The sequence below is a fragment of the Bipolaris sorokiniana genome, assembly GCF_000338995.1.
Source record: "Bipolaris sorokiniana ND90Pr unplaced genomic scaffold COCSAscaffold_3, whole genome shotgun sequence".
Taxonomy (NCBI): Eukaryota; Fungi; Ascomycota; class Dothideomycetes; order Pleosporales; family Pleosporaceae; genus Bipolaris; species Bipolaris sorokiniana.
In genome coordinates this window covers 1,879,793-1,892,984 of record NW_006911897.1, presented here as the reverse complement: position 1 = coordinate 1,892,984, position 13,192 = coordinate 1,879,793, and the positions used below count along the sequence as shown (strand labels likewise).

Here is a 13,192-nt window from a genome sequence, read left to right as displayed (position 1 = left end):
TGTATCTAACACCTATATTAAATAGAGTAATATAGGAATACTACTACTAGTAATAGCTAAAAGAGAAGTACTAATTACGTTTACTAGCACCAGCAGATTAGTAGTGCTAAAAGAAGTACTCCTTATACCAGACTTTTAAGTTAATCTATTAAGTCTCTATTAAGCAGTTTAAAAAGGAGTAGAATTCTAATTTACTAAGAACTATAGTCTAATTACTTATTCTAGTAAGGTACTAGCTAAGAGATAATACGCTTAAAAGATCGCGATCTTTACTACGATTAGCGATATCTATTAAACTAATTAGATCTAGGCAGAGATTATTAACTTAGTACAACTAATTAATCTATTAGACTAGCTAAATTCATTATCTAATATATCGGATCTATCTAAACAATTAGATCTATTAGAACAGCTTAATTAATCAAAATCTATCAATTAGAATAATTAGATATCTCTACTATACTAACGTTTCGGCCATATTAGAAAAATAAGCTTAAATAAGCTTCGTGAAAATACTAATAGTATTAAATTAAATACTAAGACTAGTAACCTATTTAGCAATTGCGAGATATGCTTAAAAAGTAAATTTACTAGTAAAATAAGCAGAGATCCAATCTTAACACTAGTTAATAATTTTAGTGATATTATCTACTGCGATCTAGAAGGGCCTATTAAGCTAAAAATAAATAAGGGCTATAGATACTACATAACCTTTCTTAACTACTATACTAAGTATCTAGAAGTCGATCTTCTTATATCTAGATTAGAGCTTATAGCACTAGTTAAAGCTTTTATTAAATAAGCTAAGGTATAGAATTTAAAGTAGATTAAGCTTATCCAATTAGATAATACGCTAAATACGAAGCATCTGCAGAAGCTTTTAAATACAAAAGGTTTTAATCTCTAATTTACCCCTCTATTTAATCTAGAAGGCAAAGGTAGAGCCAAACAGATTAATTAAACTCTAATTAATAAGATTAGAGCTCTACTATTTAAATCTAAAATACTAAATATGCTATAGACAGAAGCCTTACTCTTAGTAGTATATCTATATAGTAGCACGCTATATAGTTCTATTAGCTTTTAAACACTATTTAAAGCTACATATAGATATAAGCTAAATATTAGCAATATTAAAATCTAGGGATCTCTAGCAAATTAAAAAGAGCTAAAAGGATGTATTAGCAAACTTAATTCTTAAGTCTAGCTATACTATCTTACTAGCTATCTTAGTAGTAATCTATATTAACTTATTAATCTAAAGTCGAATAAGATTATAACTACGAGCGATGTAAGAATACTTAAAGAAGTATTTAATAATTAAGCTCACGATTACGAATCGCAACTTAAAATCGATTAAACAATTAAGTAAGAAACTAATTAAAATCTCTATCTAAAGAGAGATTAGATAAAGACGTTAAAAATTAATTAAAATATTAATTAATCCACTAATTAATCCACTAATTAATAGAGAACAGTTAGAAAGAATCTAATTGTTCTAATTAAGAATAGAGCTAGAACAGCCGTATTAGCTCTATCTACTAAAGTTTCTATAGAGAACAATATCCTTGAGAAGATCTTATTTACTTTTAAGGATATAACTAATCTAAAAAACTACGCTTAAGTCCTTAAACACTCTAATAAGGATTAATACCTATTAGTAATACAGAAAGAGCTAAATTAACTACAGAAGAATAACACCTAGACGCTCGTGCCAAGGCCTACTAGCTATCTAGTTCTTAAAGGTCGTTAGGTACTTAACTAAAAATACTAATAAAATAACAACTATATCTTTAAAGCTCGTTAGATAGCAAAAGGATTTTAATAAGAATTTAGCGTTAACTATCAAGAAACGTTCACTAATACTACTAGGCCTAATCTTATTAGATTGCTACTAGCGATAGCTACACCTTAAGACTAGATTATTTAAAGCTTGGACACTAAATAAGCTTTCCTAAATGCTCCTATTAATACTACGATATTCATTAAGCAACTAGAAGGATTTTTAGATCTACGATACCCTTAGTACGTCTACCTACTTAATAAGGCACTGTACGGATTAAAATAAGCTAGTAGATAATAGCAGAAGCTACTAGTAAGCCTACTAGGCTAACTAGAATTTTAATCTCTATCTATTAATACAGCTATATATATCAATTGCGATTAGAAGATTATAATCGCTACTTACGTAGACGATCTACTTATATTTAGAAAAAAACAGTAAAAGATTAAGAATCTATTCCGTAATCTATTAGATATATCAGATCTAGAGATTAATGATCTAGGTAATATATCTAAGTTTCTTAGTATCTAAATTATTAGATCAGATTAATTAATCTATATTACTTAAGAGAGTTATCTTTAAAGGCTACTTATCCGTTTTAATAAAGAGAACGTCAAACTAAGGTAAATACCTCTTTAATATAGCATAAAGCTTAGCAAAAACGATTAGATAGCGATAGTAAAAGATACTTATCTATTTTAATAATAAATTTGCTCTCTAATCTACCTATCTACTTTTACTCGGCTAGATATTACTTACGCAGTTAATCTTCTATCTAGATTTATAGCTAATCTAAGTCTAGAGCATTTTAGTAGTCTTAATTACCTCTAGGGATATCTATCTTAATTACAGTAGATTAGACTACTCTACTAACTTAATGCTAACTTCTAAGCTACATCTATTAAGTTAGATTAATCTATATTAGTTAGATTAGATTAGATTAAGCTAATTAGATCTACAGATATAGATTAGGGCGGCGATCTTAATAGTTAAAGATTTACGATAGGATATATATTTTTACTTTAACTAAATCAGAACTACTATATAATTTTATAGCTATTAAAGCTATAACTAATAGTAGCTCTATTAAGCGCAGAAGCCGAATTTATAGCACACCGCGAATGAACTAAATAGAGTATCTATCTAATCTAATATATTAAAGAGATTAAATAACTATTTAATATACTATTAGATAGAAGTATTATAATATACTCTAATAGCTAGAGTGCGATCTAGCTATCTAAAAATCCTACCTACCACGCTAGAACTAAATATATTAATACTTAATACTATTTTGTGCGTGAGAAGGTAGAGACTAAACAGATCTAGCTATAATATTAAAATACTAGCTGCCTACTAGCTAATTATCTTACGAAGGTAATAAACGCTGAGAAGATTCGAGATTTTCTATTACAAGCAAATCTAATAGATATATCTTAGATCTTAGCTGCCTAGCTTAAAGGGGCGTGTTAGAGATATAAGCTACTTAGCTAATCTCTGATAAGATCGATCTATTAATTGACTAGATCGCTATACTCTAGCGATCTATACTATTATACTACTAGTGGATTACGAGTGTATTAGTAGCGTAAGAGATAAATAAAGATTACGTGTATATAACGTAATCTATCGCTACTAGCTAGTATAAATACTAGTAATAAGAATACTAGATAGAAAGTAGAGTAGATTGCATAGAGTAGACTACTAGTGCAGAATAACAAGATAAGATCAGATTAATCCAATTCTTTAATCTCTCTCCCCTAGCATTATTTCTTTCTTTTTACCCTAGAACCTATCGATTCGCTACCTCTAAGTCTATCGCTAGACAAGTAGACGACTCTACCTCTGAGCTAGCTATAGAATAAGTAGCACCCTCCTTATTCCAACACTTAATACCTAATACTATATACTAGGGCTTTATGTAGTATACTTAGTTACTTAGTAGTACTAAGATATACTAATTACTAAGCATCTTACAGGCGATATACGGAGTGCTTATCCGTGCCAAGGCTTAGCTTATTAAGCTAAGTCAGCTGCGCTGACACTCGCCGCAGGCGAGTGCCGACGCTCTCAACGATATTACCGTCCCAACGATATTTTTTCCTACAACCCAGATATATTATTAAATAACTACTCAACCACGCTAGTTATTATACTAATTTTCATACGTTAGTAATCTAGCACTACGCATTGACGCCCATATACGCTGTAATTGTTCGTGTATTAGTTTATAAGCTTGAAAATGCCGCTTCTTTTTTATAATTAGCATGCCCTTCATCTTTAAATATTTAAAATTAAGCTGGTTTAACTCAGCTGTAAGCTTATTTTGAACCATCTTTCGTGCCGAATAGGAGTAAATAACGTCTAATGAAGATTTGAGAATCGTACGGGTGCGTTATTGCCGTAATTGCCGTAATTGTGCGATTGAAGTTATGGTGCGTAGTTCGCTAATTGCTTAGTCTCTAGCAATAGATATATTATACGCTCTAAATAGCGTACGTTTTACGTTTTCACTAAGCTCCTCGTTCTCTAGATAAAAGTTAATATTGCGCTTAAGCGTCTGGATTGTTAGAGGCGTGTTTAGCTCTAGTGGTGGTGGTGTTCTATCTATAGTAGCGTTGCTGCTACTATCACTACTATTACTGCTAGTATCTTGATAATTAGCGTCCTAATCAGCAAAATCTCTCTGTATATTATTCTTGATGCGCTTAACATCTAATAGATATAATCCTGAGTCCCGCTAGCCTTTCTGTATCGTACAGAGCTTAAATATATAGGTGCGGATTAACTCTATAGCAGCTAAAAACTTAACCTTATTAAAAGCTGTACAGCCTGTTTAGGTTGTATAATTAATAGCCTACGCGTGCTAGTGCTTATATGGCTAGAAATAGCCTATATTAAGTAGTTAGAGAAAGTAAGATGTATATAGAGGTAGGCGATAGGTAATAATCTTATAATTCTTAAGGACTTCTAGAAACTCTTAGGTGCAGTGTGAATTAAATCCGTCGAATAAAAGCAGCTAATATACCTCTTAAGTGTGCTTCTGGCTCTGTTATACGAAGTGCTTTACCTACTTATAACTTAATTAATCGTTTGTATAGCTACTATCGCTATACGCGATAAGATAGTTGTTAGGTAAATTAGTAAAGTAGCGCTTAAGGAGTGCGTCGCCTTTAATAATAATTATTAGTAGGATAGCGTAGCCTGCAGTATTAACGCACTTAGTTATAGTTAATAATGTACGATTATTAGGCGTTGGTAAATAGACACGGCGGCGAGGCTTGAAAGTAATAACCTACTAGTCTTTTTCAATTCTAATACGAAAGCCAGTCTCGTTAAAGTTCTAGATGTCTGATAGTAGGATACTATGCGCCTAGATTAGGCTTATAAAGGTATTAAACCACTTTATAATAGAGTCTGAGTTATGCGTAAGTGCGTGATTAAGATTAAGAGATCGCTGTCGTCGTATATGGAGCATAGGTTGCCGTTTAAGCTATTATTTTACCTATCGTGAGGTTGCAGTTAGTGGAGGACTAGAACTATTATAAGCTTATTAAAGAAGATAATTAGCACACGATATAATTATAGGTAGTCGTATATAAACGCTAAGTTTATTAAGGCGTGCGATATAATCGTATAGTGCACAGTCTTGCGCCTTATTAAGCTTATACGTATTAGAGGGACGCTTAGAGCGTGTTAGGCGGCCTTTTAATTAGGCGAGTAATCGCTAGTATAGAATACTATATTTACGCGTAAGCTGCTTAAAATTGGGCTTTGTAATATCTTTCATAGACTCTAAGATCTCTTTAATACGATTGTTAATTAAGGTCTATAATGTTATAAGTAATAAGAAGAATTCTCTCTTTAACAAATAATAAGATGGCTGAAGGCCTAGGGACGTCCACGTCAGAAAGTAATAATTAACGCGGGGCGTTAATCACGTGACTTAGCATCCCGCTAAGGTATAGTCTCTAGGAGGCTATTATATAAAGGGAAGCTAACGTCCTTCTAAACCTCCCACTAAGATAGGATGTCGGGAGAATAGGACTGGAAGTAATAAGGATATAAAGATAGATAGATTTTATTATTACTCTCGTTATAGTTAACTTAAATTGTACTTTCTTACTAGTATCTTTACTTAATAAGATTATTACCTATTAGTCTATAGTAATATAGATTAGGATTATTAAACTCTTCTTAAGTACGCTAACTCTACTACATCGCTAGATAATTACCTTACGGAATACTAACGTAATACTTACCTATCTTAGTGCGGACTAGAATAGAGAAGTATAGACCCTTACTCTATATAACACTTTAACCACCCACGGATCTAGTAGAAGAAGGATTAACTAGTAGTATCCAAATAAGATTAAACTATATTAGAAAATTTAAGCGAATACGTTTATATCCTAGGCTCAGTACCTAAGAGAGATATTAATATAACTAGTAGTACCTAAGAGAGAAATAACGAGCTAGCGGTAGGGAGCCCTAAGTACGAACTCATTAATCTTAGATGTAAGAGCTAAGCCTAAGTATAGTAGATAGCTAAGTTATAGAATATGATTAACTAACTTATAGGTTAATTAATAGCTACTCTAAATAAGAAACTACTTAAGAAGCTAAAGATAGTAACCCTAGAAAAGTACGAAGGGAGTCGCACTAAGTTATAGATATTTCTTACTAACATTAACTTATATTATGAATTTAATAAAGTATCTAATAACTAGGAGAAGATTCTTATAGCTAGCACCTATATAAAGGGACGAGTGTTAAGCTAGATACAGCTATACGTAGAGGACTACCTATTAGATATTAAAAAAAGAGGAATAAAGGACGAGACGCGTGCCTTATTCACTAGTTAGGCTGAGTTTAAGAAAGAGATAGGATATATCTTTAGGGAAGTAGATACTTAGAACTAGGTAGAGAAAGCGATAACTCACCTAAAGTAGACTAGTTTAGTATTAGCGTATATAGCTAAGTTTAAGTAGCTATAAGTATGAATTAACTAGAACGACGTAGTACTTCGAACGGTGTTCGAAGTAGGTCTAAAGAAAAATATTAAAGATAGACGTATATATTATAATAAACTAAATACGCTTTACACGCTAATTAAGTTAGTAATACGCATTAATAATAGACTATAGAAAAGAAACTAATAAAGAAAATAATCCTAGCTAGTAATAGCTAACATAAGGAAACAGCGTAGCTAGTTTAATAAGGATAGCGATACTATTATAACTAGTAAGGTATAAGATAAGTCTAAGAATAAGAATAAGAAACTCTAAGAATAGTATAATAACGAACTCTCTATAAAAGAACGTAAGAAGCGTTATAATAGTAAGGTATATCTCTAATATAGTAAAGTAGAACACTTCCGTAGAGATTATCTAAAAAGTAAAGTTAGATAAGAAGTAGTTAAGATTAGGATAATTTAGATACTAATACTATACCTAACTAAGAAACTAGACGAAACTCTTAGTAATCTAGACCTATACAAAGAAGTAAGATAAGCTACTAATAAGGCCTTTAAGCTAGTATAAGAGGTAATAGAACTCTAAGACTTTAAGTAGGACGTACTACTACTAATAGATTAGTAGGTTAAAGGGGTAGAAGTACTATACTGCCTAAAAAACTAATAGTACTAGATTTATAGAACTAATGTATACTAAGCTAATAATTATAATATTAATAGATAAGTTATAATCTTAGGACTCTAAGTAGATAACATTACCTATAGAGCTGCCTAGAAATAACCTAGGTTTAAGAAATCTAATAATAAGGAGACACCTTAGACGTTTAAGAAATAAATAGAGTAACACGAGCGCCTATATTAGGTTAACTACCTAAGATAGTATAAATACTACTTAAGAAAGCGAGAAGAGACTAGAGATAACGAGGATAATTACTACTATACTAATCTATAGTATAATAAGTATTAAGTATAATATTACTATATATACTAGTCTAGAGAAAAGGAAGCTTATAAAGAGCTATACTAGATTAAGTATATAATTAATTACTAATTCTATAAGAAATAATAATAGAAAGCTAGAAGAGTAGATAACTACTACTATAGCATAATTTCTATAGAGGAATATATAGTAAAGAACAATAGAATATATAGGGCCTAAGTATAGAAAATACTAGTAGAGTATAGTAAACTCCTATAGACGCATTATAGGAAAGGTTGCGCTATATACTAATAATAGTTTAAGAATACTTAATAGGTAGATAACTACTACTATAGCACTCTACTAGCGAATATTTATAAGATAATGGATTATCTAATTTATAAAAGTAGAAAGCTAAAACTAAGAAAGAGGACTATATAATAGAAGATACCTTATAAGAATATCTATTAGAGCTTCTACTATAACGACTAGTATATAATATACTATTCTGCTAAGATAAGCAAAAGCTACTTTCTAAAGAAGAAGGGAAGTAGGTAGTTAAAAAACTAGAATGCTACTAGGGATAGAGTCACGCTAGTAGAGGTAGTTCTAAAACGACTCTTAAGTAAGTATAGAAAGTAGAAGTAAAAGAACTATAATTAAAAGCTATAGTACTTATAGACAGGTATAAGATGTTAGCGCTTATAGATAGTAGAGTAGCACGAACTATTATATCTCTATAAGTAGTAGAAGGAAATAATATACTCTATTAGAATAAGAAGGTACTAATACGAGTAGTACTAGCCGACGATAGTTCTATAATATACGGAAACAGCTAAATCTAACTTAAGACTAAGGTAGTAACGTTACGCCTAGCTAGTTAAGAAAGCTAAGAAAAGATTAGTATTATAGATCTTAGAGAGACTAAGATAATAATTAGCTATAATTAGTTATTAAAGTATAACCTTACTATTAATTAGTAAAAGAAGATATTACTTAGCTAAGAGCCTATATATAAGGTTGCTAGAGTACGATATAAGACACGCCTAATAAATTAGTGCGTAACCTCGAATAAGAGATTTAGTATAATCTTACTATATAAGATCGCGAGAATCTATACAAAGAACCTTTAGAGCATAGAAGTTATTTAGATACGGTAGATTATAACTATAAAGAAAGAATTAGTACTATAGTTAGCGATTCTAATAGAATTCTAAACGGACGAGTTTAGAGAACTATTTAAAGAAAATAAGGTAATAGACCTAGTAGACTATTAGGATTAGAATCACAAAATTATCCTTAATAAAGGAGCTAAGTTAAGCCTAGGACTAATATACCTTATAGCGCCTAAGTATAATGCTAAGCTATAGGATTATATCTAAAAAAACTTAAAAAAGGGATTTATCTAACTAAGATTAGACCTAATAGCCTTACCTATCTTATTTGTAAAAAAACCTAATAGAAAGTAGTAACTATATATTAACTTCAGAAGGTTAAATAGCATAACTTAGAAGAACTAATATCTCTTACTACTTATTATAGAGCTTATAGATTAACTCTAGAGAGCTAAGTAGTTTATAAAGTTTAACGTTTAAGAAGGATTTTACTAAATTAGAATTAAAGAAGGTTATAAGTAGATAACAGCGTTTAAAACGAAGTATAGACTCTTTAAATATATAGTTATACTATCCAGATTAACGAATACGCTAGCAACCTTTTAATTAGTTATTAATAGCGCACTCTACGAATACCTTAGAATCTTTATTACTACGTATCTAGATAATATACTAGTATACTTTAGCAGTATACGCAAAGAATATATTAAGTATATTAAGAAGGTTCTATAAAAGCTTAAGGAATATAAACTATACCTTTAACTAGAAAAGTATAAATTTTATATATAGGAAACGGAATTCCTTAGATTTAATATATTAATTAAAGGAGTAAAAATAAATCTAAAGAAGATATAGACTATATAGGAATAGCTAACACCTAAAATAGTTAAAGATATTTAATTCTTCTTAGAATTTGCGAATTATTATTAAAAGTGTATTAGAGATTACTTAAAAATTATAGCACCTCTTACAGAAGTAATAAAAAAGAAAACAGGTTTTAAATAAGAATAAGAATATTAAGAGGCTTTTAATCAAATTAAGTAGATATTTCTAGAGGCGCTAGTACTTAAGATGTATAGCCCTTAATAACCTACTAGAGTTAAGACTAACGCGTCTAACTATACACTTAGAGCTATATTATTATAGTAGTACCTAGATAGAAAATAGAGACTAGTATTCTACTATTTATAGAAGTTCTCTAGAGTAGAACTTAACTATAATATTTACGATAAGAAACTACTTAGAGTAGTAAATACCTTTAAATAATAGGAAGTGTATCTATTAGGACTCTCTAAATAGATTAAGATTTTACTAATTACTAGAACTTAATAAGTTTTATAATAATAAAAAAACTTAACTAATAATAAGTACGATAGATAGAGACACTAGCCTAGTTTAACTTTAAGATTACGCACTGCGTAAGGACGCTTAATAGAGTAGTAAACGCTTTAAGTAGAAGGTCTAATTTACGCGAAGAGGGTTATAAAGAACTATATAACGCCTTACTTAAGATAATACCTAATAGTAGTCTAAAGTATAACTAGCTAGAACTAGCTAAGGTAGCTAAAGTAGCTAAGTAAGTAGAAATACTTAAATAATAATAGTAGGAAAAGGTAATGCTATAGTAGTAAATACTAGAATACCCGCTAGAAGTAATAAATAATAGAAGAGAACTTAGAGCTCTAAGAGAAGGTATATAGACATACGTACTCTCTTATATAAGAGCTGAACTTATTAAGATACTATATAAGTTCCTAGAATATAGATATATAGTAGTAGACGAAATAGTTAGGTAACTAAAAAGAATATTTAAGATACTACGCTTATAAGCGAAGGTGCAGAAAATACTAGGCAACTATTTAGTATATTACTAGAATAAGTCTAAGAGATATAAGCTCTACAGCCTATTATAATCTCTATAGCTACTATTTAGATTATAGATAAGTATAATAATAGACTTTATAGTAATGCTCCTAAGATTATTAGAACTAAGATTAGCTTAATTTTACAATATAATCCTAGTAATCGTAGACTAATTAACTAAGATAGTAAAATTTATATCTATAGAAGAGACTATTATAGCAGATAAATGCGTATATAAAGTAACTAAAGCACTAGTATTAGAGTATAGAATACCTAAAGAGTTTATTACTAATCGTAATAAACTATTTACGTCTAAATACTGGAGTATATTTCTAGTAAAGTTAGGTATTAAGAAGAAGCTTTTAATAAGCTTTTATCTAGAAATAGATAGCTAAATAGAACGAATAAACTAGATATTAGAATAGTATCTATAGATATACGCTAATAAGTTATAGAATAACTAGATAGAACTACTACTAATAGCATAATTAGCCTATAATAGTATAAAATTAGTAATAACGAAGTATTTACCATACTACGCGAACTATAGATATAAGCTAATGTTACAAGTAACAAAAAGGATTCTCTCCTTGACAAATGACGAGATGGCGGAAGGCCTATGGACGTCCACGTCAGAAGGTAATGATCAACGCGGGGCGCTGATCACGTGACGTGGCATCTCGCCAAGGCAGGACATCTGGAGATGCCAGACCCTCAGGAGATGCCAGGACATCAGGAGATGCCAGGACATCTGGAGATGCCAGTAACATCAGAGATGTCAAGGGCTTAGCCAGATGTCAGGACTAGAAGCAATAAGAATATAAAGATGGATGGATTTCATTATTTACTCTCGTTGTGGTCAACTCAAATTATACTTTCTTACTAGTATCTTTACATAACAAGATTGTCACAAGTTAGTCTATTAAATAGATTAGTCTTGTCAAACCCTCCTTAAGCACGCCAACTCCACTGTATCGCCAGACAAGCCTCACGGAACACTAACGTAATACTCACCTGCCTTAGTGCGGACCAGGATAGAGAAGTATAGACCCATACCCCGTGTAACAGCTAACTATTTATTAGAATCTAAAGAATATTAAAAGTATTATAGTAGAAGTAGATAATAAAGTAAAGCTTATATAAGAATTGCACAAAGAATCAAGTAAGAATATAGCTTAATAAAACCTTATAACATCTAAAGCAGCGAATAAGTAAAGAATTAAGGAACTAACCTTTAAGAAAGGGGACAAAGTTTTCCTATTAAGATAAAATCTAAAAACTAAACAACTATATAGAAAATTAGACAACCTCTAAATAAGACTATTTAAAATCTTAGAGGAAATAGAAAAAGTAAACTATAAGTTAAAACTCCTATAAAGTATACAAATCTACTCTATTTTTTATAAGAAACTTCTAGAACTAGCACCTCTAGATACTAAGCTAGTAATAAATATAGAGCTTAAAGACGACGAGTATAAGATTAAAGAAATTAAGAACCTATAGAAAATTAGTAGTTAGTAGAAGTACTTAGTGAAGTAGTAAAGATAGCTTAAGAGCTATAATACTTAGGAATCTAAAGAAAACCTAACAAACTATAAGTTACTAGTACGTAAATACTACTAGAAGCACCTAGAGAAGCGAGGGGAAGCCCCTTAAAAAGGAAGAAGTAATTAAAAGAAGGATTAAAAGAATTAGCCTATAGCTAGCCTAGATTAGTTAATAATTTAGATAGCGATGGTTCGATAACAGAAAGGCCTATACTACTAAGAGCTAAGCTTCTCTTAGCCTACTCTTTCGCGTAATTCTATAGACTTAAGATAGCATAATTATAATTAGCGTACGACCGCTTAAGGGCCTTAGTCTTAGTAACCTCTAGACGAAGACGCGTAACTTCGGCCTCAGCCTATAGAAGAGCTAACTGTTATTAACGCTTATCTACTTTTATCTTTTCCTACTTCTTCTTAGTTATAAATAAGCTATATTTAGCTTTTATAGAAATATAACTAGTATAACGCCTAGTAGCGGTATTTATAAAATAACGAAGGTCCTTCTCTTTATAACGTTTATAACAAAAAGTTATTTCATTCTTCTATAATTAAATACAGTTAGTATAAGCCTAACGCTATTAGGTTAAGTTCTTAGAATAAATATAATAGAAAGACTAGACCTTAGGCATAGTTAGGAAGGCTACAAGGTAGAGACGGCTATAATAAGTGGGCGGGCTCTAACCTTATATACAGCCAGCGTCTTAACACGCAGTATAGGAAAATAATACTCTAGAGTATTAAGATAATAACTCTAAGAGAGGAGGTAATATTATAAGTAATAAGAAGAATTCTCTTCTTAATAAATAACGAGATAGCTAAAGGCCTAGGGACGTCTACGTTAGAAAGTAATAATTAACGTAGGGCGTTAATTACGTAACTTAGCATCCCACTAAAGTATAGCCTCTAGAAGGCCATTATATAAAGGGAAGCCAACGTTCTTCTAAACCTCCCGCTAAGATAGGATGTTAGGAGGATAGGACTAGAAGTAAT

At 30.6% G+C, this 13,192-nt stretch overlaps 2 protein-coding genes across 2 annotated transcripts; one reads left to right on the top strand and one right to left on the bottom strand.

Annotated features, from left to right (window-relative positions):
• Positions 1-4,868: 4,868 nt before the first annotated feature.
• On the bottom strand, positions 4,869-5,045 carry COCSADRAFT_83571 (uncharacterized protein; the record flags this gene model as incomplete). Its single annotated transcript, XM_007699028.1, has 1 exon — positions 4,869-5,045. A coding segment is annotated over one exon (177 nt), but the record flags the coding sequence as incomplete, so codon positions are not given.
• Positions 5,046-10,921: 5,876 nt separating this feature from the next.
• Positions 10,922-12,158, top strand: COCSADRAFT_82094 (uncharacterized protein; the record flags this gene model as incomplete). Its single annotated transcript, XM_007699027.1, has 2 exons — positions 10,922-10,995; positions 12,035-12,158. Coding segments are annotated over 2 exons (198 nt in total), but the record flags the coding sequence as incomplete, so codon positions are not given.
• Positions 12,159-13,192: the final 1,034 nt, after the last annotated feature.